The following is a 26,161-nucleotide window of genomic DNA, read 5'->3' on the forward strand; positions in this document are numbered from 1 at the left end:
AAGGAAGAGACCAATGAAAGCTCAGGGAGCATGTGCCCACAGACCAGCAGAGACAGAAAGCTTTCTAAACCCGGTGTGGACTGTGATGTCAGGGTGGGCGGGGCTGAGGGGACGTTCCTGGTGAAAATGGAACGCATCAACTGTATCCGAGGTCCTGCATGAACATTCAGGAGCTCGAGGTAAACCTGAACGCCTCAGCAGAGCGCAGCAGCACTGACGCTCCTGATGTTACAGCTGTGTCACCTGCTGGCCCACCCACAGGAAGTGACGGGTCAGTGATCTAACACGACTGATGGCGCTCTCCTTCTATTCACAGCGTCAGCTTCAGTCCCTCCACACTTACTTGAGCGACTGGTTCTTGTCCTTCGTCTTGTGCTCCACCACCATTTTGCCACTCTGACCCACAGTGAAGGCGAAGGTGCCCTGCACATGCTGAGGGTAACGCAGTTTGTGCAAGTGCTTCCTGAAAACTTCCGCCAGATCAGACGCCACCTCCTCATCAAAGGCAATCTTCATAAGCTACACAGAGACAGAGACAACACGAGGTCAGAGCGCCAGCTTCTAGTTTGGCTGAGAGCTGATTGGCGTGATTCTGAGAAAGGTACCTGGAAGGTGCAGGACCGCAGCTGGAGCCCCTCCTGGACAAACTGGTCCATCGTTAACGAGACCGATATCCTCTTCTCCTTTGTCAGGGAGGCGACGGGGAAGGAGCGAGTGACTGCCTGCTCTCCAACTGCAGGAGGACACCGCGGTCAGCGACAGAACAGGACAATCGACAGAGTTGCAGCCAAAATTCCTCTTACCCAGTGGATCGGTGGGCGTGCCCTTGAAGATGAGCCGGTACGTGGTAAGGAAGATGGCGCCCTCCGCTGGCAGTAGAGGCGGACCTCCCATTAGCCCCGTGGCCTCCTCGCGCCCATCGGGGATTAGGTGAACACGCATGCCTTCCATCACCAGCTCCTCGCCAGGCAACAGAGTCGGCCTCAGCAGCTTGGGCTGAAAGACAGAGAGCGACAGAGATGACCCCGTGCTACGACATCACAGCCAAACATGGCCGACAGACATCTAAAACTACATGCGCTTATCTTAGTCACAGGAACACACTTTGTTAAAGAACCACTGCAACCGTTGCATGCTTTCACACCCGTGCTGAGGGCAACCTGCACCAGTGGATGAGCCCACAGACACACAGAGAAACATGGCACAATGTGCAGCGATGGTCTCAGTGGGCGGACTGCTGAAAATGAACAAGAGCAAATAAGAAGCTGGCTTTTTCCTCTAGACCCTTACATCACTTCCTGTCCTCCGGCGAGGCCTGGGAGGTTTCTAAAGAGCGGAAATCAATTACAGCTTTGGTAGCGTGTCGCCATAACACCCTGAGCCACAAGTTCAGCTGTTATTCGCCTGACCCTGCATGCTGTGAGAGCAGGACAGAGATGGAGGGCGCCCTTCCTGGATCAAGCTCACATACAGCCGCCCATCATGAACAGCACCCTTCAGATGGAAGGCACGCAGCTCTGAAGGCCCTGGGAGAGCCGCTCCGGCCTCAGATAGCAGACCGCACACCCCACATGCACGGCTCCGGCGTGCTGCGAGTCACACGCTTCTGTCTCCAGCTGACAGACGTACCTGCCGTGGCGCTTTGAGCCTGAGCTGAAGGGATTGGTGAAGAGGGGAGTGGGCGGGGCTGGTTGGGGTTCTGCATGGCCTTTGTCCAGTGGGATGTAAAAACATGAATTGGTTACCTTTTGGATGGGAGGCAGTCTCTTACTCTCCCTGTGGACTGCTTCCAACGTCTCGATGTGCATTTGAACGATATCTGCAGAGTGAGAGTGCAGAGACAGCGTGAGGCTCGAGTGCTTCATGCGTGTGGCTGACACGAGGCAGACGCGGCGATTCGTCCATACCTGGTATCATGGCGTGGAGAGCTTTGAGGTGCTCGTTGGTCACGCCGCTCTCGTTGCACACTTTATCGACAAAGCGGTTAATGAAGCGCACCACAGAGTTGGCCACGTCTGAGCTCTCTGCGTCTTCGAAGCCGCTCTCCGTGTCGTAGCTTTCCGCCATGCTGCCTGCAATGCTGCAACACAAACACACGCTCTGAGCACGGACGAAGCCCCAGCTGATCGAACAACTCGATGTAAACAATAACTCCACACTCATGGGCGATGCGCGTGCTGGTCACAGAATAAAAGGAACGGTCTCTGTTTTAAAGACAGATGTTGGGATTTCACAATAAAAGCCTGTCTTACTAAACACAAAGTGAATGTGACAAAAACAGACATTTTATGTCTCAGCCAATCAGCCGCTTTGAGTGTGACAGTGTTTGATGACACTAAGACATGCTTAGCTGGATTGTGTGAAGATAAAAACATGTTTCTAAAGAGTTGTTTGTACTGTGGGAGCGCCCTCTGTGGGCAGACGGGCGCTCCTACCTGTTTGTGACGTAGCTGTTGCTGACGCTCTCCACGTCTCCGAGGCCGGAGCTCCGCAGCAGCCGGTTCTTGCTGGTGTCCAGCGGGAGCAGCAGGTAGCTCATCCTGTTGGCGTAGTGGATGGCCTGGCTGAATACCGTGCTCTCCTCCTTCTGCACGCGCTCCATCTGCATTTCTTTGCTGAGCGTCGGCCACAGCCGGCTCTGCTCTGACGCCAGCTCCAGGGCGCCGATTTCCCTTCTGTTGCCCGAGGCGACGTGCTGTTCCTGAGAACACATCGGGATGGACAAAGCTCCGTCAGTTAGACGGTGAACTTTTAATCACGTGTGCGGAGCATGGGACATGCGGGCGCTCTGCTCACCGAGTTGTTGTGCTGCCCTCCGTCCTCCGTCTCCAGGTACAGGTGTCGGATGTGGTTCTGCACGTCGCTGTAGAACATGGCCTCCCAGAACTGCATGTTGGTCCACACCATGTGCTCCTGCACACAGCTGTAGGCAAACTGGGTGACGCCTGCTCCCAGTTTCTGTCAGACAGAACACAGACGTCCAATCACAGTCTCAGTAACACCTCAAGCTGTACAGTGTGGGCGAACTCTCATTTTAGGAAGGCTGCACTCACTCTGCAGAAGGCTGTGACCAGGGGAAGAAGCGCCGCCGCGATCCCGTGTTCATCCATGTGTGAACAGTCCTGAACAGAAAGAGCAGGAAAGCACTGAGCTCCAAAACAACGAAGCACAGAGACGTGTGTGAGGCTTCACGCTTGACCTGCAAAGACTTCTATGACATGTGATCAGCCTGTATACACCTCCAACAGAAGAAACGGCTCGTGTTTCAGAGCATCTGCACTGGCAACAGCCAGGTCGGCGAGCTGCAGCTGTGGAAAACTGACGAGTGAACAACAGTAACACAGCTGTTACTGTCACTCTGACGAGGCTGAATCCATTCTAGACAAAGTCAAAGCTGCGACCTGATGTCAGTATGGGTCACACTCTGAACACTTCCCATAATGCCGTTCAGCGGCTTGTTTTGTGACGCCCACAGGCACCTCCTCGTGGTGTGCTTCGACACTATCAGGCCCCTTGTGTGCCGGCTCACCTGTAAGGTGCAGTTCATCATGCGCACAATGTAGTCAAACTGCTGGTCATCCAGCACAGCTCGGTTCTGCAGGACATGTTGATTGAGCTCCTGAGTCAAACACACGCGAGCTGCCCGACCCTTCAACGCCCGCAGCACCGCTGGCATCAGCTGCACAGACGACGTGACAAACGACCACGATCAACACACAAAAACAGCCTGCAGACCGAACAAAGGTTTGTGAGTGCGTCACACACACACACACACACACACACGTGTCTTTACCTTCTTGGCCTCCAGCATTTTGTTCTCAAAAATGTACGTGATGCAGTTCCTGACCACCTCCAGCCTGCGAGCGCTGTTCGCCATCACGTTGCCGTTCCTGTCCACGATATCTCCTGTGGAGCAAAGGGCGTCAGACTCGCCACAGCACAGAAGCTACGCCTCCTACGCACGCACTGTCAGACTGTATGAGGTTAACACAGGAAGTTTAAGATGCACGTAAGCAGGGTCAGCGCCAACTCAGAGCGGGTGTTGGCCGCCTTCAGTTAACCTCACATTACAGTTTCACCACACTGAGGCTTCAGCCAATATGAGTTTGCAGTCGGGTCACGTGCATGCTAAGAACAGCTCACCCAGCGGCGGCCCAGATGGCACCATGCTCTTGAGCTCCGGCTTGACGGCGGGAGGTGCGGTCTTGAGCTTGGCAGCAGCGTGATCGATGAACAGCTGCACCGCTACGTCGTCCAGCAAGGGGAACGGCGCCCGATTCTGTGCGTTGTTCTGACTGTTTTCTGACGGTCGCTGGATTTTGTGCATGGCCACAGCGGGGTAGGGATTCTCCTGAGAAAACAGAAAGACGGCGATCGTTGAAGGAAGAACGGAGGAATGGCGACAAACAGAAACCGTAAGAAAGTTCAATCGATGAAACGCACATTTTTGAAGAGCTGCTCTGCAACCTCCTTGGCATGGTTCATGACTTTGTGCGGACAGGCCTCCTCTTGTCGTATCCGCTCCACCTGGTTTGCTACCAGCTGTAGAAAGAGGACAGCAGTGATGTTAGTAGCTTTCTTCCATATCTGAGCCACACTGTGCTCAGTGACCAACGATCATGTCTAGGGCTGCTCAATTAATCGAATTTTACGCTCCGTTTTGTGTAACTATTTTTAAATCCCTGTAGAACCGGAACCACGTAAGCTAGCGCAATAATTTGTTTTGCATGTGAAACCGGAGGAGTTGTACTTACATCTTATGCCATCAGCTTGTCCTCGGTCACGGTTTCCTTCCACATAAAGCTTTGCAAAAACTGCATAAAAAGCGCTTGCAGGAACAAAAACATAATATTCCAGAAACAGGCTTTGCTGATCCGATCAGCTGTTGGTAACACTCCCCACATTGAAATAGACGTCAGCGCGAACGATCGCATGTCCGCCATTTCCTGCCCGAAACCGGAAGTGACGTCATTTTCGCGGAAAATGTAGTTTTTTACTTGTAGGCCTTAAAAGCCTATACTGGTGTTTTTATAAGTCATGTCTGACTTTATGCTTTTCTGAATAGTTGCTGGGATGCTTAGAACTCGAATTGCACTGCTGGAAATAGTTTATTTTGATGCACCTGCTGTTTTCTTTGCAAATTTGCATCATAGGATTGTTTTTCGTTTTTCCTGCAGTATATAAAAATTGCTGTGTCTCCAAAATAAAACTATGAAGACACTCAAAATAAATTTCCTGTTGTTGTAAACTATTTTTTGCAACTTTTTGTATTTAAAGTTTTGAGGGATAAACCTCTTAAATTTCTCCAAGTAGAAATATATGTAAAAAAAACAAAAACGATTTTCAATTTTTTTGTAGTTTATTGCACTTTTTTGCAATTAATGTAGTTACTATGGACTTAATGCATACATATTATTAAAATATGGGCTATAACAGTTGTATTGATGTATAGCAACTTGAAATGCTCCCAAAAATGGCTCTACAGCATGTAAAAATATAAAGTAAGCTCTGGCGGACTTGGTTCTATAGTAGGTCGTAAGGGTTAAATAAATATCGTCAAATAATCGAGATCTCAATTTCAGTGAAAATAATCGTGATTATCATTTTTGCCATAATCGAGCAGCCCTAATCGTGTCATCGGTGCACCAGGTTGGAACGTGTTTTCAGTTACGTCAGTAAAGGTTTGTGTGACAACTGTTCATGGTAAATGCACTGATTCTTATACAGCGCGTCTCTACTCTCCCGGAGTGCTCAAAGCCCTCTATACAACATTCACACCCACTCATACAAGAACTTCCTTCTATACTTAAGTGCAATCTAAGCATTCACACTCCGCTGGACGCATCAGAGGGCAACTTGGGGTTAGTTTCTTGCCCGAGGATACTTGGCAGACTGGGGAAGCCAAGGATCGAACCACCAACCTTCCAGTCAGTAGCTGATCTGCTCTACCGCCTGAGCCACACTTGTTGACTAGTCACGATTACGTCGACTATCAAAATCGTTATTAGCCGATGCGTCGTTTGAAGCTTTGTAAGATCCTGAAATTTAAGAGTGTAATAACGGACTGAAACAGAAGGTGGTAGCACTGCATGTACAAGCTGGAAGAAGAAGAAGAAGCAGAAGAAGAAAAAGAAGAAGAAGCAGAAGAAGCAGCAGAAGCAGAAGAAGCAGCAGAAGCAGAAGAAGCAGAAGAAGCAGAAGCAGAAGAAGAAGCAGAAGAAGAAGAAGCAGAAGCAGAAGAAGAAGAAGCAGAAGAAGAAGAAGAAGCAGAAGAAGAAGCAGAAGCAGAAGAAGAAGCAGAAGAAGAAGCAGAAGCAGAAGATGAAGCAGAAGCAGAAGATGAAGAAGAAGAAGAAGCAGAAGAAGCAGAAGCAGAAGAAGCAGAAGAAGAAGAAGAAGAAGCAGAAGAAGAAGAAGCAGAAGAAGAAGAAGCAGAAGAAGAAGAAGCAGAAGCAGAAGAAGAACCAGATCTGAAGGATTGGTCGGCGTATCCTTCGTGGCCCACCATGTCCCAGAATTTTGTCTGAGCACCCGTCAGTAATGTAAACATGTTTAACACCAACATTGTTATTGGGGGGAAATCCTTTCAAATCGACCTATCAGCTGCCTCCACACAAGTAAGTCCTGGGAGCCACATGCTGCACGGCCTCCTGGCTGATTGCTTTTTCCCAGAGGAGACTCAAACATGTGCTGACATGTCAGCTTAACACGTTTTTCCACTCGTAGCTGTCATGAACTACTGTGCTCTGCGATCGCACAAACAGGAGCGAACGGGTAGATTTTTGTGTTGAAAGACTCACGTCATCAAACAGGTCGGTGGCTCTGTAGGGGGGACCTCTCTCTGACACAAAGCCGGCGAACGCCATGCCGTCTAACACCTTGGTGAGGAAGTCGTCCTCTGACAGCGCCCTCTGGCCCAGGAAGGCAGCCTGTGGAAAAACGTTAGCAGCAATCCCATCAAGACTCTTTGTTTCCTTGGATGCACATTAACAGCGGTGTGCTGTGCCAGGACATTCCTGTACCTTATGGAAGCGAATCACAGGCTCTGGGTGAATGCGGATGATATGTAAACACCAGCGATAGCCCTGGAAGAGCCGAGCGAACAGCCACAGAAAGACCGCTCGGATCTCCTTGTCCTGAAACGCACACAGTAAAGACGACTTTCACACAGAGGAACTGAAAGAGTCTGGAAGCCTGAACCTGCTGTTCCAGAGTTTATGACCTCCACCACCTCTTATGCCATCGATATCAGACAAAAACACTAATGCTGGTGTTGTATAATTACAGCGTATGAATCACTACATGAGTTTATTCCTTGCCTGGATTTTGAGAGCAGAGGGTTGCGTGGACTGGGGGGGGAATGCATGATCGGCAACTTCCAGCTCCGGATCCAAAACCTGCAGGAACAGAAAACAAAGTCCATCACTGCTGACCCCAAGTCTCTGCTGCCGATTCCTGCTGATACGGACAACAGCACAAACTCACAGTTTTCAGAGTGATGGAGCTCTGAGCTTGTATTCACTAGACTACGTGGTTAAAGCACATTTACTACACAGGTGCAAAGTTTCCTGTCAGATGTGAACAACATCTGGGAAAGCTCAGAAGAAGAGTAAGTCAGTGGCACAGTGTGCAGACACACATCGTCCTTGGTTACAGCTTTTAGGCTCAGAACAAATTCATCTGGCTAAGTGTAAGGAGAGCTGAGCAGCTAAGCCCTGGTTTAGGGTTACTATCCAACCGTCTCCAGCATCAGCGTGGTTCCTGGAGCAGCAGCACACTGAGGGACAACTGAACAGACGAGCCCCAGATCAGCTTCACACGCAGGGCTGTCAGTGTGGCAGATATCTGGTGTGCCTGGACTTTGGGATCCTTTAGTAACAGTCTGTGTGTCAGAGTTGGATCTGTTTTCATCACTCTGCCAGCTGAGGACGCAGGCCTATAACCCAGTGAACTATCAGAGCAGCGTTAGCACCACAGCAGTCTCAGGGTTAAGAGTCATGAAGCACACAGAACGGCGCAGTGACAAAAACAAAACTTTCAAAATAAATTATTTTTCTATTAAATCGATCCATTCCTTTGAGCCCTGACGTCTTTGGTATGTGGCCTAAGTCAGCAGGGCCAAGTTCAGTGGCTCTCTGGAGGGCACAGAGCTGTCGAATGATGCTGCTGCAATAACATCTGTGGCTCATCGATGTAGACTGAGACAGTGAGCACATAAGACCAAACTAAACCCAACACGACATTCACTCAGTCAGATACAACAGGGTCTCTAAAATAATGCATAACAACACAGTTACTAAACGCAGAGATAAAACGTGCAGCACACGGGGGTGCAGCGGAGGCCGATGTTCAAATAGTCAGCTGGACAAGAGTCACCGCTGAGGAGGGAACGTGATCCAATCAGAACACAGTCTGCTCAGGCAAGAGAGGGTTCAGTTCATACAGCCCCAAATCACAGCAACATCCACCTCAACGTACTGCACCAATCAGACGACGCCCTCTGAGCCAGCACTTGGCAACAGTGGGAAGGAAAAACTCTCTTTAACAGGAAGAAACCTCCAGCTGAAGCAGGCGGGTCAGGTGAGGTTTGGACTTGAGGATCAGATACAGATAACTGCTCGTTTATGTACGAGGCATTCCTGTTTATCCAAGTCTGAGGTACGTCCCACAATCAGGGGAATTTACGATGAATCCACGGGGAGCTGCAACATGCAACCACAACCACGGCCTCTCTGAGCAACTAAGAGTTTGGATCATGGCAGTGCAGCACAGTGCAGGCTAAAAACACTCTTCAGGACACACAAGCGTTCTGTAGCTCTTCATCTTAGGTCATGTTTTCTAAAGCAGCACACGGTCTAACAGGTTACTCCACAACACACCTACCAGCGCTGCACTTGTGCATCTCAGTATTAGCATCCTTACTGCAGTGTAAGCTCTCAGCACTGAAACAGACATCGATTAAAATCATTCGGCACTCTTCTCTCACGTTACTGTTGATGAGTGTCTAAAAAGAAACAGTACTGCGAGTGTCCGTGGGAAGAGCCTGACAAGTTCAAATACCAGGCTGCATGTCTGCGCTGAAAATGCAAAGTCACCCTCCTCCAAATAAACACCCTCTACCCTTTGTCTCCGTGCACACAGAAGCTCTCCTGTGGTTTGTGACAAGCTCAGTCGTTTACTCCAAGAGACATTATCTAAAAGCAGAACACAGAGTTTATCTGGCAGACATGTGAGTGTTTAGTTTGACTTGTCATCACTCGATAAAAGAAAACTACTGTTGATCTAAATGTTTCGACAGGACGAAACTCTAACTGGGGAAACACAAGATCGTTTATCCAAAAATGGAACATGTTCAAACACAAAACTGTGTTTAAATACACCAGACCAGGACCACTACTGAGGTCCTTTTTACCTTTGACTTCGTATTCAAGCAAGCACTTCTGTCTGTTTATCCTGTGGAACAAATCAGGTTCCAGTTATGTTGATGTGACATGTGTGGACGAGCCTGAGTGCTGCACAGGGACAGCAGCAGCAGCTCAGGCCTCCGTGTTATCTGCACATCTGTGTTTCACTCTCAGCTTCACTGTTAACGAGTTACAAAGTTTGTCCATGTTTCATGTGCAGGAAAAGAACAAAGCATGAAAAGCAAAGGGCTGTGAGTATTTTATGACCGCTGTATAACTGTGTCAGACGGCGTGCGAGCAACACTTTGTGTTTACATATTATTTCTCACTACACTTTACTCATAACTGAGACTGTAAAATGACTGCATATCCAGTAAACTGCTCATAAACTGGATATCACTTCCTGTAGCTCAAACCGATTGACTCACAGCTGATATGGTTACGAGCATGAACAGCTTTGCTGTATCATCTCCATTGTTATGAGATTTGCACAAAGCAAACAGAGCTGACAAAGGAAGCAGGAAGAAAAATCGATGTATCGAGCCTTTATCAATAATAAGGAAGCTGGAGGTATTTATAAAAAGTGTTTCTCAGAAAGGGCAGGTGCTGCAGTGCTGGAAGGAGGTGAAGAACAGCTTGATAAGAACACAAGAACAGTGTTTGGTTGGTGAGCGCGCTGCATCGAAGCAGCAGGGCTTAAAAAAGGGGAAATCCTATCAGTGACATAACCATTCAAATGTAGTAATAAGCAAAGGACTGCAGCGCTGTGCCTCAGTACAAACCGACCTCTGTGGTTGTGCATTTATCAGATAACACTACGTTCTACAAAGGCTGCTTCACAACACACCTGCTGCATTTCCACAGTTAAGGTGACGACACACTCGGCACTTCTTTCATCTGTTTATTTATGTCACTCTTGGTTCGACAGTTTTGTCCTTTCACACAAACACGCCGTGCTTTCAGCTGTGATTACGACACACTCTGCACTTCTTAAATGTATCTGACGTTTTTGGCAGGTATAAAAAAAAAAATCATACTTGGAAATGATCTCCACCCCAGTCAAGCCCAACAAGAACACACTGCTGTGCAGTATTTCAGACGTGATTAATGATAAAGTCCCACCTTAAATGCTTTCAATGCATCCCTGCTTGTATTTACATGTTTTTACTTCAATAACATTTCAGTCAGAGACGACTGCTTGGAGTCTATCAGGGCTTTTTACACAGGGACTGGAGCACTGGACAAAATCGCTTATTCCTTTCAGGTGAAGTCAATACTAGGAAAGAGAAGCACTTCCTGAACATGTTACTGTATGAATGTGAGAGTGAATGAATAGTGGTATTGTAAAGCGCTTTGGGTGCCTTGAAAAGTGCTATATAAATCCAATCCATTATTATTATTATTATTATTATTACTACTGGCACCTAATCCCATAAAGAGCACTGGGAAGTCTGGTGGTAGAAACCACCCACATGATGCTACTGAGATTTCCCAGTAATCGTGTGCATTGTGGCTTTGGGTGTGTTTAAGCTGCAGCTCTTACCATGGAGAGTGCCGTCTGGGTCTGCTGGAGCAGAGGTTCAGGCAGCAGGGAGATGTGGACACACTCGGGGATGGTAACTGTGCCTCCATCCAGGTCGGCAATGATCACGTCCAGCTGCGCGCGCGCACACACACACACACACACACACACACACACACGATTAACATCTGTGCTTCAGGGAGTGCTGATAAGAAGTGAAACCGGAGCTGATTAGATCAAGTGGAAGACAAACACAGCAACACAGTGGCCTCTGAGCAGCTGCTCGTTACATGACCCAGTCGATCAAACCAAAGAGCGCACAGTCACATATCAGTGACACACAACCACTGCTCTTACAGCAATAAAGGTAGAAAACACAGCCCCCTGTAGCTAAAGGCTGTGATGGGGCAGCACGCAGCCACACGTAATGAGTCCCGCTAACACCATCATCAGGCCTCAACCTGGTTTCCTCGATCGTGACACTGAATCACCAACTACTGTCCTGGACTCTGATGCGTCTCGGCCGAGTTTACAAAGACGACTACGTGACAAAGCGATGCATCTACAAAGGTTAGCAGGTAGCAAACAGCTGGATGGCAGCAGCTTAAAGACGGATCTGCGGGTCAGTACGAGCTCACACGGACTCACAGCTACGAGCCGTGTCAGAGCTTTTCTTATTGACGTGCATTTCACAGAGAAAGCTGTCCCTGTGTGACTGTGTGAAACTATGAAACGAGCCCTTTGTCCTCTAAACACTACGATATCACATATCTACCCCAGCCTGCAGCAGCTGTGTGTAGAGTGCACTGTGCAGGGATGTGTGATTGTTTCAGTGCTGATACAGCGCAGGGTTGGCACAGATGGCTGTGTGTCGCTAACCTGCTCTCGTGTTCATTTCCCTTCCACAGCTGTTTGATAATTGTCGTACACAAAATGTTTACAGCGGCGAACGCAGCTCACAAACCTCCTTTAGACACGCGTGTCGTGGCGAGCAGTCATCACTGACACAGACACGTGACGTCCGCCTTAAAAACAAAAGCTTTCTGGTGTCAGCGCTGAAGCTCCACAGCTGTGATCAGACGTTTACACTCATCGAACGTTTACTCTGGTCCCTCTCGACTCCACACAGCATTAAACTAGTTCCCACTAGTGTCTGTGGGTGCCTTGTGTGAAAGCCTGCACTGGCCATCAACAGCATCTGGTTCAGGTGGAACTCACTAAGAGACGCTGTGTGGAGTCACACGTGTGCACACATTTCTTGCTTTATCAAGTAATAAAACACTGTTCAATAACTTCACCTACAGAAATCATTAAAAGGCCCAAATCACAAGGACAGCAGCTTTAGCCAAACCCAAGCAAGCGTTCGTTCATCGTCCCCTCAAAGACAGCTCCGTCTTTTTAGAACAAGCGCTTCCTGTCCCAGGACAGCGCTCCCTGCCGACACACTTCCAAATACTGCTGATGTCACTTTAATCATATATAAGCTCACAAAACATCAACACGTTAAAGGATATCCAAGTACATTTTTTAAACAAAATGCTCAACTATTCCAATGCTAAAGATAAGCCCCGCCTCCTTCTGTACAGCTGGTGGTTGTTAAAGGAAAGCTCCGTCAGGTCGATGACACACGACAACACTCCTGTCTGGCTTCTTTCCTCAGCAAACCTTTAAGACACAGGTTCAGCCTTACCATTGCTGACACTGCTCTTTGCTGTCGCACTGATGAAAACTACCTCATGTAGCCATGAAGCATTGCCTCATATTTACTAAGGTGCAAACAGTGAGGACCCACCAGCTCTTGAGTCTCAGAGCGGAAGAAGGAATTGACACCAATGATGAAGGGCGTGGGGGTGCTCAGGACCTCGAGGAGTTTTCCAGGTAGGATGGGAATGTAAGTGAAGCTGAGAAAACACAACAACAAGAGGCTTTACACACGTCCTGCACTCAGCAGTGTCTACACTGTGGCTTCATCAACAGGAGTGGGACATACCTGTATTTGAGAGGAAACATGATGGCCAGCAGCGCCCGGCAGGCGTCCGTCAGTCTCTGGTAGCTGCTGGACAGGAACAGGATTTTATGCTCCGTCAGGGCGGCGCAGAACAGACAGAGAACATTGGCGATACCTGAGGGAGGACAGAGCAGAGGACGTGTCATCCACCTCACCTGCTGCATGCACGCACAGAAATATTGATTTTAAGTTTCATCATATTTGATAGGGTTGAAGGTTCTCATGTCTTTTAAACTGCAGAATCAACCTGCATTTATTCTTTGAACACTAAAAGTGTAAAACTGTAAGCAAACTATCCTCTGATTGGCTGGCTCTCAGAAACAGAAGGTCTGAGCAGCAGGTCGTGGCCACAGCCATGTGTGAGATGCATATGGTATCCATGTTATCCATGTTCTTCATGAAGAGCAAAAGGATAAAAAGGTCTAACATGGAGAGTTTGTGTTTAACACTGACAGAAAATGAAGCCACGGGTCTTCCCCGGCCTGTAGCAAACACGTTTTATCACAAAGATCACACACAGTATTGTTTATATGCATCTCACATGAGGTGACATTGCTCATGAAGTAACAGAGCTGTTTGCCGACGCCGTGGACTCAGCGCTACAGTAACTCTACAGATCTATATAAGAAAGTAATTTTCATATGTGCTCGTACCGAGCTGTCTGAAGAGCTGGGCCACACTGCTGCCACTGACAGGAAGAGACTCGTTGATCGGAGTCTGGATGACTTGCCGGTCGCCAGCACCTAATGTTATAGTCCGCTAAACATAAGAGAGGAGAGAAAAGAAGGATTTGAAAGCAGGTGTGAAAACGGCAGATTAATGGTGGTGGTCAGAGTCGGGGTTTGGCGGCGTGGTTTAATCACAACTGTGTATGTCCACAGAGCAGAGTGATTCAGAGACAGAGATGGAGAATCCCAGAAGCTTAGCAGCTACGTGACAAATTAAACACAAGCCATTCCAGCTGATCGGGATGTGAATGGGGCCGGGCGGGACTCCAAGCCAACGACCTTACTGAAAACACCAGCAGCACCACCCTATCAAAGAGGTCCCAGAAACACAGCAGGTGTCATGCGCGACTTTTCCACTGCAGCCTAACGTGTGGAAAGCAGCTGAATTCATGAAGATTGAACTGAACTCTGTTTAAACAGAGAAATCATTGATGATGCCAATTATTATCTTACAATTATTTCCTTTGTTACCGACCACAAAACTAACTTTGTAGAACTGAAGCTGTGCTGTAGACAGCAGATGGGCCAATACATATGGATCTGTGTTTGCTGGAATAACAAGCAGAGTGAAAACAGATGACTCAGTACTGTAGCACTACAGACAGACACACTGATGACTGCAGCACAAAGGCTTCGTGGGCTCATTACAAATCCACTTCCACCTTTGGCTGACCGGTGCGGCCGTGGAGCACCAGCTGGGGGAAGGTGCAGCATTATCTCATGCTCTCTACAGCAGCAGCGATAGCGGCAGCAGCCACAGATGAGCTGTTAGTAGTTCAATACTGTGATCCAACATCTGATCATCGCGTCGGCTGTGGTCTGAAGACGTGTGAGGTTTGACAGTAAGGATGCGCCCACACGTGCTTCTTAATGCACCGAGGACAGAATGTATTTGTGGCAGGAGGTCACTGGTTTCAGCAGGGCCTTAGAAACCCATTCCAAACTGGATGCCATGGTGTCACAGCTGAGCCAATCACAGCCCTCCTCAGAGCCACTGCTGTCAACTGGGAAAAAACCAACCAATGGTCAGGTCATTTTGGTTACATGGAAATAAAATGACAAGAAACTAATTACTGTATGCGAAATAATCAGTTGTTGGTCACATATTGAGTCTATATCAAAGCTTTTGATTGGTCCTTCTGTCACAGGACGTGTGCATGGACTGCCTGAAGGAAACGGGTGGAGAAAAGGAAGCAGAGTCAATGGACAGCTGATTGGTAGCGAGGGGAGAACAAAGTCAGGCTGGCGTACCAAACTCTCCTCTCTCTGCTCCTGGCCCGGCTACACAAGCACCCAGCGGAGACGCACAAACACACACCAACAGGATAAGACAGGTTAGCAACAACGAGCGAAGGCACAAAGCGCCCAAACTTAACATCATGACAGTATCAGCACAGCAAAACAACAAACAACAAAGAGGCACAAACAACACACTGAAGGATGACACACATGTGTGCAAAGAAAGTGCATTACTGAGCAGGAGCAGCAACGGATGATTCATAACTTAAAATACACACAGCAGTGACATAACACGTTCATTTGTTTTGCAGCTAACAGTAACCATAGTAATGGGGGAGGGGGGCTGCAGATTACATTAATTTTACTCAGGCTTAACTCACACACACTGACACACACACACACACACACACACACACACACACACACACACACACACACACACACACACACACACACACACACACACACAGCAGTAGGCCTGTTTGCGTTTGGCTTATCAGACTAGAAGTGAAGCGACCTGGTAAACAGCTGGGCTCTCTGCCCGGGAACTTTGATTCCAAAACTGGAAACCGCAGCACTGAAATCACCTTCCAGCAGGATCCCGACACAAACAAAGCCAAAAGAAAAGAACAGTTCACGACTACGTGCCACGCTAACAGCAGACGCCGGCACCTTCGTGTGATCGGCCAAGACACAGTGCCAATGACCTCCAGCAGAACGACTTGCAGCAGGTCTGCTTTCAGCATCACACTTGGCAGCATGATGGACAGTGTCAACAAGAAAATTCCCTGTTTCTGGAATCATATGAAGCAATTCCAGAGGCAGATCTGTTCCTGTAATCTCTAATGAAAAACCGTCTGTTTGTTCCAGTAAAGTCAGAGTAAACACGGGGACGTCCAACGCTGCCACACACATGCACATACAGTGGGAGGTGGGACTGAGTTGCTGGGACTCTCTAAGGCTACGTTCACACTGCAGGCAAAAGCGCATCAAATCCGACTTTTTTGACCCTATGCGACTCATATCCGATCATGGTGTGACAGTGTGAACGGCACAAATCCGACCTGGGTCACTTTCGTATGTGGTCCGATACATATCTGATGTTTTAGAAAGCGACTGCTGTTTGATGGTCATGTCGCATTAAATCCGTCTTTTACGTCACTGACACAAGACAGACGCCAATTATCAGCGCCGGAGAAGACATGGTGAACGCTTCCTGACCATCCAGTGTAGATGTCAGTGAAACTGCTGGGAAGACAACGTTGGAGAAACATGAACATTTTATTTGTACTGTATAATCTGCAGATTCTGACAGAAATCTATCCTTTGAAGCAGCGCTAGGGATGGGTACCGGTGTCCGGTGCCATTGATGGCACCGGTTCTGACATAAACGGTAGTAACCAGACCGAAAAGCAGCGCACATTTCGGTGCTTTATTTTCCTGAGCTGTGATACACTTCTAGCCAATCATTTTACGTTTCCGAGGATAGTAGGCGGGTCCAGGTACGTAAGTTTTTTTAGAGCAGAGCTACAGATTAAAATGCCCAAGGCGAAGCGGTCAAAAGTCTGGCTGTACTTCACAGCAAAATATGCAAACTCAGCAGCCTGCAACAAGTGCTTTAAGCTGATACTGTGATACTGTCAAAGGAGGTAACACCTCAAATCCGATGAAACAGCTGGCGACGCATAGCGTTTTTTTAAAAAGCCGAGAAATGCGCCGTATTTGATAGCTTGCTGCGAGACCTCACACCGAGCACATCTACTGTGCGTGGGTTGCCTGTTATCGGACCCGGAGTTAGCAATATCCCCCAAAAACACGAAGAGGAGAGTCCTGGCCCCTAGCCCTGCCAGTGTAGCAGAAATGATGAGGATGATGATGCAGCAGCAGCCGTTCTTCTCTGCGTGAGTAGCTTAATGTTGTTCGTGTGTAATTTACGTTGAGTAGGCTAACCACGTTATTACATTAATGCATGTAAGGTGAACTAGCAAACATCATCATAGCTACATGCGGCTGTCTTCTTGTTTGATGGCAGATACTCCCTTCACCCTGGCCAAAAAGGCTAAAATGACCAAAGAAAAAGAGGGAAACAGTTAAACATGAGAGGTTTTGGACAAAGTTTGTGTTTTTTCCATTGTTTAAGCTTCCAGCCAAGAGTGATACCATATATGCCCCATAGCTGCAGAAAAGGCTAACATTGTTATCTTTTTACAAAAAACCAGCTGAACATGAGAGGTTTTTGGACCAATTTTGTGTTCTCCATTCTTTAAGCACCGGTTTGAGCACCGTTTAAGCACCGGCACCGTTTCAAAAGTACCGATTTGGCACCGGTATCGGATAAAACCTAAACGATACCCATCCCTAAGCAGCGCTCCTCTAAAACAGCAACAAGGATCATTATTAGGCCAAATGTAAATAACAAAATAACTTTAACTTAAAGCAAAATTGGGAAACAAGTCTTTATATTAAGGCCATCAGTCAAACATACTGTTGGTCTGGGTCTAAACAGACGTCTGTGTGTGACGTCTTCTTTTGTGCATGCGCCGCTTTGAGCGTTCACACTAGAGCGCGTTTGCTGTCGCATTTTATTTGTAGTGTGAACGAGCAGACAAAAAAAAAATCGCATTTGATCAAAAAATCTGAATTGAGCATCAAGACCTGCAGAGTGAACGTAGCCCAAGTTCTTGTAGTCTGGTCTTGGGTCAGAACGACTGCACGACGTCCATTCTTGTCTAAGGGCAGTGTTGCTGATCAAAAGCTGACGCTCCACTTCTGCAAGACACCACGTGTCATACTGAGCTCAAAGTATTAGAGCTGCGTAAACTGTTGCTACAGATGAATCTATGCTGTTGTAAGATCCTGTCTGAGTCATACACTTGCTGAAAAAGTAGTGTGTGTGTGTGTGTGTGTGTGTGTGTGTGTGTGTGTGTGTGTGTGTGTGTGTGTGTGGTGAAAAATGGCATTCATTTATTCATAAATATCATTTTCTGAAATACTGTGATCTAACTGAGGATGCATCGCTCAGCCCTAATATAGCGTATCTGTTACAGGGCGCGTGATTGGACTACAGCAGGGTTTCAGCTTTAAATCGAGGGTAAGCATTAACGCTTTAGGAATTGCAGCCATTTTTATGGCTCAAAAGGATCCAAAGTATTGGGACAGTTGGCCGAGCAGTTTCATGAACAGGTGAGGCCTCATTATTTCATAAATGAAGCAGATACAGAGCTTGGGTGCAGGAGGCTCTTTAGGCAGAGAAACACAACAGCAACAAAAATCCTGCCACAGGAGCGGCCAAATAAACAACCTACATTCTGGTACCAGACCAAATGCTGAGCAACATCACGAGGGCGGGAAGACTACGAAAGACAGCTGAAGCAGATCATCACAAAGTTCTTTCATTGGTGAAGGAAGACCGAGTGAAGACCACTCCTGAGGAGGTGGGTGTGTCCCTGTACACTGCACCGCTGTCCCTTTGTGTTGCTTGCAAGCTCGCAGTCAGACCTGGGATCCAGTTTGGATCGTTCTCGGCCTCCAGGTGACTTTATAATGACACATAATCGAGCGCAGCTACGAGGCCCTCTGGCTGATCCAATCCAGCAACCACACTAAAGAAAGAGGTGGCTGCTACTGCATGCTGCTTAGATTACGGTAGATAAATACAGCTTTGTGCTTCATCTACGCAGCACCTCAGGAGAGGGGTTTGATAACGTGCTACATGGAAATGTGCTCTAAAGGTGAACTGTGTGTAAGCTACAGCGTGTCTGACTGAATACTTCTGATGTACATCAGTGTCATGTTGCTGCAGTTGATTTGTCGTCTGTGGCGAGCGTTTAGTTACTTTGTGCAGGTGCCCTGCGCTCCTCCGAGCGCTGCTTGTGCGTGCTGGCAGAGCAGCAAACTCTCCTGTGTTCTGTGTGATGAAGGAGCGCGCGTGCACTGATGAGTGTGAGTGGAGACGTGGGCTAGCTTCACTGTTTGGGTCTTATGTGTGTTAATACTGATTAAATCTGATTCTCTCATTCAGACGCGGCGCTACCCGACAGGAAGCCATCTGCCATCCCATATGGTCGCCAAGCAACAAACTACGAACTGCACAGCAACTTGAATGTGTGTAAAGGTGTTTGTGTGCATGTGTCACCGAGGCGGGGAAAGAACGAGGAACTAATCCGTGCTTTTAAACGCTGCTGCAGCAAATCAAGCTGATGGCAAACAAAAGAAGCTTGAAATGAAGAACATGATGTAAACAAACAGAAAACCAGGTCAGCTGAAGCACCATCAGTCACAAATGATTTGAAACGACTGCAAGAAAGATTCCTTTAAAGAAAACAGAAACAATGGCGGCCTGTTGGATGAACAGAATCAATCACATCGAGCTGCTTGCTGATTGGTGAAGCTTGGAGAACATGAAAGTTACCTGGAGACAGGCCAGCAGCCAGTCACAGGCCAGGACCTGAGGAACTCTGTCTAAACTACAAACTGGGGCCTCATCTGTCTGTAACACAGAGGAACCAGGGTACAGTAGGGCGCACACAAATGACACACACGGGTTACAACATCTGGAGCAGGAAGTGTCAGCTAGTGTAGTTCAGAGAAAATACACACTTCCTGCTGTACGTGCACCGTGACACGAGTCATCTGTGTTTAAAAACAGATTATTAGATCACAGTTTCCAGGTGGTGGAATTAAAATAAACATGACCTTAAAAGGAAATATGAAAATAATGAATGAAGGGAAAATTAAAAAGTAAAATGAGGAACAAGTTATTACGACATTTTTATATGTGAAATACAGGGTTTATTAACCTGCTGGAGTTTTCTGCAGATTTCCAGCTCATCTGTGATTGGTTAAAAAGGTGTGTGCACATATGCGTCCACGATATGACAACGTGAGGTTAGAGCACACACTTTGTTACTGCTGTTCAACACGACAGGTCTTCAGTGTTTCTGCCTGTGTCACTGCAGAGCTGCGCTCAGCCACAGATGAGAGAAACCCACAGAAATGCACAACCAGGTTAGACAACACTCGACCTTTTAAACACAAAGAGCGCTGGATGTTCATGCTGAAAACGCAGCTACACTAGCAGGCTGTGCAAAGCTTTGCTTCTATGCACACAGCTGGCTGAGCGAAGCATCAGCTGCCATTTAAAGTCTGACATTAACACATTTTACAGAGCCTGCTCGGTCAGGGAGAAACAGCACTGGTTTAAATGACCCCTCAACTCAAATCATCACCTCTGGCAGGTCATGCTGCATCGTCAACGTGACAGAGACAGGAAGTTATACCTGGGAGCCTCCAGCGATGGGAATGACACAAGTGAGGAGATTCCCGACAACCGTTTCCAAGGGCGCAGACAGACCATCTACGTGGACGGTGTAGATCAGCCCCAGGCAGTTCTGTTCAACCAAGAAACACAGAGGTCAAGGGTCAACGACAAACCCAGCACCGAGGCCACAGCAGGGTTTCACACACAGACGGCTGCAGACTCATTTACACAGCAAGGCCGCAGGTTCCAGTGCAGTCAGGTGTTTGTCTGGAGTCAGCATGTCTGTCTTCAAGTCGCAGCTAATCTCTAATAACGCGTGAAAATTATCAGAATCAACAAATTCAGTTTTATTTTGCATCCCTGTGAAAGACAATAATACCACTCAGAAAGTTCTCTTTGGTAATGTGCAGCTTTGTTATTGTGAGCTCAAATATGGGCCTTTTTATGTCTCTGTCCCAAACTACAGTTTCATGGTAACAGAGAATGTCAGCCTCTAGTCTTTACCAGACTTTAATGTCCAGACTTCAGAACTGAAGGTCGGTCGGGGCTTTTTAAAAAGAAATACTACAAAAAGTAATTTTCTATGTCCAAACTTTGCACAGTAAAGTCTTAAACCACGGGCGGTCGAACAGAAAATGCTCTGAAACTGTGATGATTTGAGAATGATTTAATAACTTGTTTAGAAAGCTGTGCGGTTTCTTTCACGTTGGACGTCCATGCATGTGTAGATACACCCGTGTGCACACACCGCCATCTTTGCCACAAACAGAATCAACCTGCACACATAATCCAACTCCAGCCAATCAGCTTATTAGTTCCTTCTTCTGTCAACATTCACTCATCTTTTAAATAAAACGTATATTAATTGAATGTTGTTCATCTTGTGTTGTGTCATATCTACATACATAAATGTCACATGTGGAAAAGCTGTGTGAGCCGTACCCTGAACACCTCGGTGTGATCCAACTGGGACACCAGCACCAAGCTCTTGGGGGCAAAGATCTTAGCTGGTTGGACGACGGAGAGCACCTCATCTGCTTCGTCCGCCTCGCTGGCCTCAGCCTTCTGCAGCTGAACACAGGGTCACACATTACTGTCACATTACATGATTCAGTTTCAGTTGAATCATCATTTGACACCGTCTCACCTGGGGGTTGTCCAGGCCCTCCCAGAAGGTGAAGCAGGCACAATAGTGACGGTCCGAGTTGATGTCAGTCAAAACCGCTACGAAGAAGGAGGGAGGCAGCTGATCGGGAACCAGCTGCCAACCGTTGGGTTGGCAGAACTGAAGAGCAGGGAGGAGGGGACGAGGGGTGGGAAGGTGGTGGCAATATTGGGGCAAGAGGTGAAGACACAGCGAAGAAGAGAAAGATAAACATTAGCAAACGTATCAGACAATAGTAGATCACATGGTGGGACAACACCTCGATTCATCCAGGGCTGGGCTTCAACTGCACCACAGCTCGCCATGAGCGACGGCTCCGTATATGACAGTGATATACAGGGCGATGGTGGCGATGGTGGCTCAAGAGTTGGGTGTCCGTCTTGTAATCGGAAGGTTGCCGGTTCGAGCCCCGGCTCGGACAGTCTCGGTCGTTGTGTCCTTGGGCAAGACACTTCACCTACCGCCTACTGGTGTTGGTCAGAGGGGCCGATGGCGCGATATGGCGGCCTCGCCTCTGTCAGTCTGCCCCAGGGCAGCTGTGGCTACACCTGTAGCTGCCTCCACCAGTGTGTGAATGTGAGAGTGAATGAACAGTGGCATTGTAAAGCGCTTTGAGGGGTCCTGAAAAGCTCTATATAAAAGCAGTCCATTATTATTAGTAAATCAGTTTCCGATTTCAAGACAATCGGTTATAGTGTGTAACATTTAAATATTGACTTGTAAAACAAGAAACATAACTGGAGCCGTCGATTCTGTCACAGTGTTGACACAGAATCAATATTTACAGGGTTTGTCTTTGTCATTCTTGTGTCAGTTGCTGTCAGTTAGCTGACGTAAGCCTGATGTAAACATGGACCTCCAGTCTAATTAAAGCCGTTCATGTAGCATTTTTAGTTTTTGTCGTCGTCCGTTTCTGAATCACAGTGCAGATACACTTTTAACTCGCCGACCCCTTTAACCACACTGACTGCTCAGGCCAGACAACCGACCTAGATTCAGACTAGAGCTGGGCGATATGAGATTTTTTCATATCACGATATGTTTTTTTCATTTCAGGCGATAACGATATCTATCACGATATAAGCCAAATAACTATATTTGTAAGATTTAAATGTGCCGTTGCTCACAAGTAAAATGTGAAATAATCAGCAGCTTGTTTTGATTTAAATATTTATTTCCCATAATAAGTTCAACAGGGTAGATGTACTTAAGGAACATGAGACTTTTTCAGATAAATAAAGGCAAATATTGCAAACTACACAAAAGGCAGCCGCTAAAGCATTTAAGTTTCAAAATAGAACAAACGAAACAGACTACTAAATTGTCAATTCCACTTAGAAACAAAATATTAATTCTAAAAATAAATCTTAGTTTGTTTTACAGAAGAACAGACAAAACTGACTAACTTTTGTCAATATCAAATAAACTGAGAACTAAAAGGAAATTCTCCATCTGTCCTTGTTGTATAGCTGAGCTTTTCAAACAGTTTTAACAGTTACTTTAGTCTGACAAAAGCTGAATGACGAATTAGCGCTTCCAGTCAGAGACTGAGGCTACGTCCACATGTACACGGGTATTTTTGAAAACGGAGATTTTCCGTTTTCGTTTTAAAAAATAATCCCGTCCACACATAAAGGCAGAAATGAAGGAAAACGCTGCTATGAACATGCCAAAGCAGCAGGTGGCGCTAGATTCCTAACCGTGCAATGTTGGCCAATCAGAAGTCTAGAAGCCTCGGTGGGAAAAAGTAAACAAAGCTGGGGCAGAGAGAAGAACAGAGTCGTATGTGTGGACGGACAGTAACTGTGTATATGTAAGCATTTAAACACTGCAGAGAGTAGAATTAACAGTAACAGTATTGTAGAAATTCATTTCACTGAAACAATAACGTGGCGCACAGTGTGACGCATGCACCAGTTTATTGTATTTCCAGACTTGATTTCGGCACAATTTACAGTGCACGCTACTCTGTTTTTTGTCAGACTTGAAATAGCCGAAATACCTTCACACTACGGAACTTCTATGGCTCTTCCGTTCGACAATCTCTCCGGCATTGGAACCATCATCTGTTTTCTCTTCGGTCACGCTCGGTTGATTTTTCTAGTCGGCACACTCATTTCCTCCATTACGCGCTGGCTCCATTACCCGCTGGCTGCTTCCCAAACAAACACACGTGCGGCTTGGCACTTGTGCTGTACGTAACAAGTCACGCTGCGGCTGTGATTGGTTCGGCTCTGCGCTACTTGATTTGGATTGGCTGACCTTTTTTTTTTTTTTTTTTTTTTTTTTTAAGAGGACAAGAGCGGCGAGGTCTATCGCGATAGCTTAATTTCTCTATCGAGTAAAAGTTATATCGCGATACATATCGTTATCGTTCTATCGCCCAGCTCTAATTCAGACACTATCAATGGCCGGGACTGATCAGATGACAGGATGTGAATATTTCACAATGGCTCTGCAGTTTGTTATAGATTCAGTTAGAGCTGCTCAATTAATCGAATTTTAATCTCGATTACGATCTGGGCTTTCAACGATCATTAAAAATGACTGAGCCGATTATTAGCCCCTCCCTCGTGCTTTACTGTCGCGCTGCTCCGTGTGGCAAATCGAGCGCACCTCTCTGCATTTCGAACACGTGTCACAACAATTAAGAGGACCCGAGGGAAGCTCGGAAAGCTAAGCAGAAGTTATTTGGAGAGGAGAGTGACTGCCGTTGGTTTAAAAGGGGTAAAAAGCTTCAGTGGTGTGGAAACATTATGGGTTCAGTCAGACGTGGATCAAGTAGACACAGTGTGTAAACTTTGCTACAGTGTAGCTGCACCACAGAGCAACACTGCAAAGTTCACTAAACATAGATGTTTACATTTTTCATTTATTTTTTATATTGCAAACATTTGCACTGTTATCATTATTTGCACACTATTTTATATTATTTTTTAAAGTCTTTATTCAACACATTGTTATTGTTAAATAAATATCGTCAAATAATCGTGATTATCATTTTTGCCATAATCGAGCAGCCCTAGATTCAGTACATAATTTCAACCTAACGTCCAGCCTTTATGCAGAATATCTAATCATAAGCTAGAACATATGCATAGGAGTGAAAGTCACTGTAAGCACTGAGGGTTTCACGTCAGTAGCTAACTACTTTAAATGAACAGGACAGGACAGACACGTGTGTTTAAAGTGGATACGTGAGGTCAGGCTGACATGGATAGGGTCAATATGAGCATCAACAGCTCTGCAGTGAAGGTCAGTCCTCCACAGTTTCTGCACATGCTCACCTATGCATGACAACGAAATAAGCAGTCTTTGTTTAAATCACATAAACAGGTCGTGGCAGCTGCTGTGGCCTGATAGGGCCTATAGCTGCCGAGGGGATGGAACCGCTGACTTTGACAGATTTAACGGTCTTGTTCTGCCCCCGAGGATCACAGATACATGACTTACCAGCTCTACGCCTTGTGGGAATGGGCTGTCCTCCCAGTCTTTCTCAGGAAACCGCTGGAGAATGCGACCTTGACCTTCACCTTCCACTGTGCAGAGACAGAGAGACAAATCCAGAGGTCTGAGTACGTTCCTTACAGCTAGCTGTTGTCTGCTTGTTTCTACCAACAGTCCTCTTAGACCTGAAGCATGAATGAGTGAAATACTCATGTAGTTGTTTTTGCCTTAATGCAAACCTGGAAGCTACCCGATGAAGCCAAAGTTGTGTGATCAGCAAGCTCATGTGTAAAAACCATGTGTGACTGTAAATGAACAGTTCTAATGATTCCAGCTGTATTCACGAGCTTATTGTCAGGCCTGTCCTTTAAATGGGTTCACGTGTGCCTGCTAAACATTAGTGAGATGTGTTAAAATGCTTGTTTGCTGCTGGTTAATGAGGCCATTTCCTTTGTTGGTCAGGGCCTGGCTCATCACAGTGGCACAATGACACAACAATGGCGGACTTATGTAACCACCACAAGCCCGTCTTTCAGCCTAGGTCCAGCTGAAGCCCAGAAGGCTGCTTAATGGCGGCATTCATCCGCAGAGAGAATACACTCAATCCACCCAGTACAAAGGATTGATATACAGAACACAACAATATAACGCTAAATAAAGAAGAGGTGCTCACCAGCATTAGACAAACCTAAAACATTATGTACCAAATGTGTCTCAGAGCAAACAACAGAGCCTGTGGGCCTTTACTGAGAAACTAAACCAGAAGTACAGACGATACAAAAACAGAAAGTAGGCCAGCTCCCAAAACACAGGGGAATTCATTCTGTCGCCTGTACGCGAGTGTTACGTGGGCGCTGTGGGGCGGGGCTGTCAAAGATGACGGCTTCGTTTCCTTTCACTTTAACACGAGTGCCCCTTATTCCCACACTGTGCCAAAAATAACAGCCAGCCATGTCCTTAGAGAGCTGATGCTGACCCCACTGCTGGAGAGGGAAGCTACACACAACAACTATCACTTACTTTGTCACCACAAACTTCTTTTTGATCAGCTGATATAAAGCATATGGACATGTAAACAAAAGGCATGTGTGGAACGCACACCGTCTCTTCATGCTGTCCGTTTGTCTGCAGAGCTGTTCAGTTTCTCCCAAACGATTCTAATAACATGTGGCTAGAGATACATTATCTCAAGTTTAACATCAAACATAAAGAAAAAGACTCCTGTGGTCATTTACACAGGCTGCCCAGCAGAGTCGACCGTTAGCACTCTGACTGTGTTACTGACAGTCACGCCAAAGAAGGAGGAGCAAGACGGTGTTCACAGCTTTACTGCGATTGGCAGCAGCGAGCAGAGGCTGTAAAAAGGAAATTATATTTGCAGACTTCAA

At 46.9% G+C, this 26,161-nt stretch overlaps 1 protein-coding gene across 6 annotated transcripts in view; it reads right to left on the reverse strand.

The window, feature by feature from the left end:
- Window positions 1–26,161, reverse strand: part of sbf1 (SET binding factor 1) — a 55,407-nt gene that overhangs the window by 8,966 nt on the left and 20,280 nt on the right. For 3 of the 6 annotated variants that reach the window (XM_040051067.1, XM_040051070.1, XM_040051066.1), the window contains exons 2-26: window positions 24,780–24,865; window positions 21,309–21,446; window positions 21,104–21,232; window positions 20,181–20,291; window positions 19,313–19,390; window positions 14,914–14,943; window positions 13,588–13,693; window positions 12,917–13,049; window positions 12,719–12,827; window positions 10,948–11,061; window positions 7,320–7,397; window positions 7,023–7,136; window positions 6,801–6,929; window positions 4,444–4,542; window positions 4,144–4,351; window positions 3,794–3,906; window positions 3,530–3,679; window positions 3,054–3,122; window positions 2,797–2,958; window positions 2,436–2,701; window positions 1,908–2,080; window positions 1,746–1,819; window positions 804–996; window positions 606–733; window positions 344–519 (exon numbers count right to left, since the gene is read on the reverse strand). In XM_040051067.1, coding sequence (XP_039907001.1) covers window positions 344–519; window positions 606–733; window positions 804–996; window positions 1,746–1,819; window positions 1,908–2,080; window positions 2,436–2,701; window positions 2,797–2,958; window positions 3,054–3,122; window positions 3,530–3,679; window positions 3,794–3,906; window positions 4,144–4,351; window positions 4,444–4,542; window positions 6,801–6,929; window positions 7,023–7,136; window positions 7,320–7,397; window positions 10,948–11,061; window positions 12,719–12,827; window positions 12,917–13,049; window positions 13,588–13,693; window positions 14,914–14,943; window positions 19,313–19,390; window positions 20,181–20,291; window positions 21,104–21,232; window positions 21,309–21,446; window positions 24,780–24,865 — 3,166 coding nt within the window. The remainder of the gene's footprint in view (window positions 1–343; window positions 520–605; window positions 734–803; window positions 997–1,745; window positions 1,820–1,907; window positions 2,081–2,435; window positions 2,702–2,796; window positions 2,959–3,053; window positions 3,123–3,529; window positions 3,680–3,793; window positions 3,907–4,143; window positions 4,352–4,443; window positions 4,543–6,800; window positions 6,930–7,022; window positions 7,137–7,319; window positions 7,398–10,947; window positions 11,062–12,718; window positions 12,828–12,916; window positions 13,050–13,587; window positions 13,694–14,913; window positions 14,944–19,312; window positions 19,391–20,180; window positions 20,292–21,103; window positions 21,233–21,308; window positions 21,447–24,779; window positions 24,866–26,161) is intronic. The other 3 variants (XM_040051068.1, XM_040051071.1, XM_040051072.1) reach the window with 3 other exon arrangements.

The sequence above is a fragment of the Simochromis diagramma genome, unplaced genomic scaffold (assembly GCF_900408965.1).
Source record: "Simochromis diagramma unplaced genomic scaffold, fSimDia1.1 OVJJ01000131.1, whole genome shotgun sequence".
NCBI classification, from domain to species: Eukaryota; Metazoa; Chordata; class Actinopteri; order Cichliformes; family Cichlidae; genus Simochromis; species Simochromis diagramma.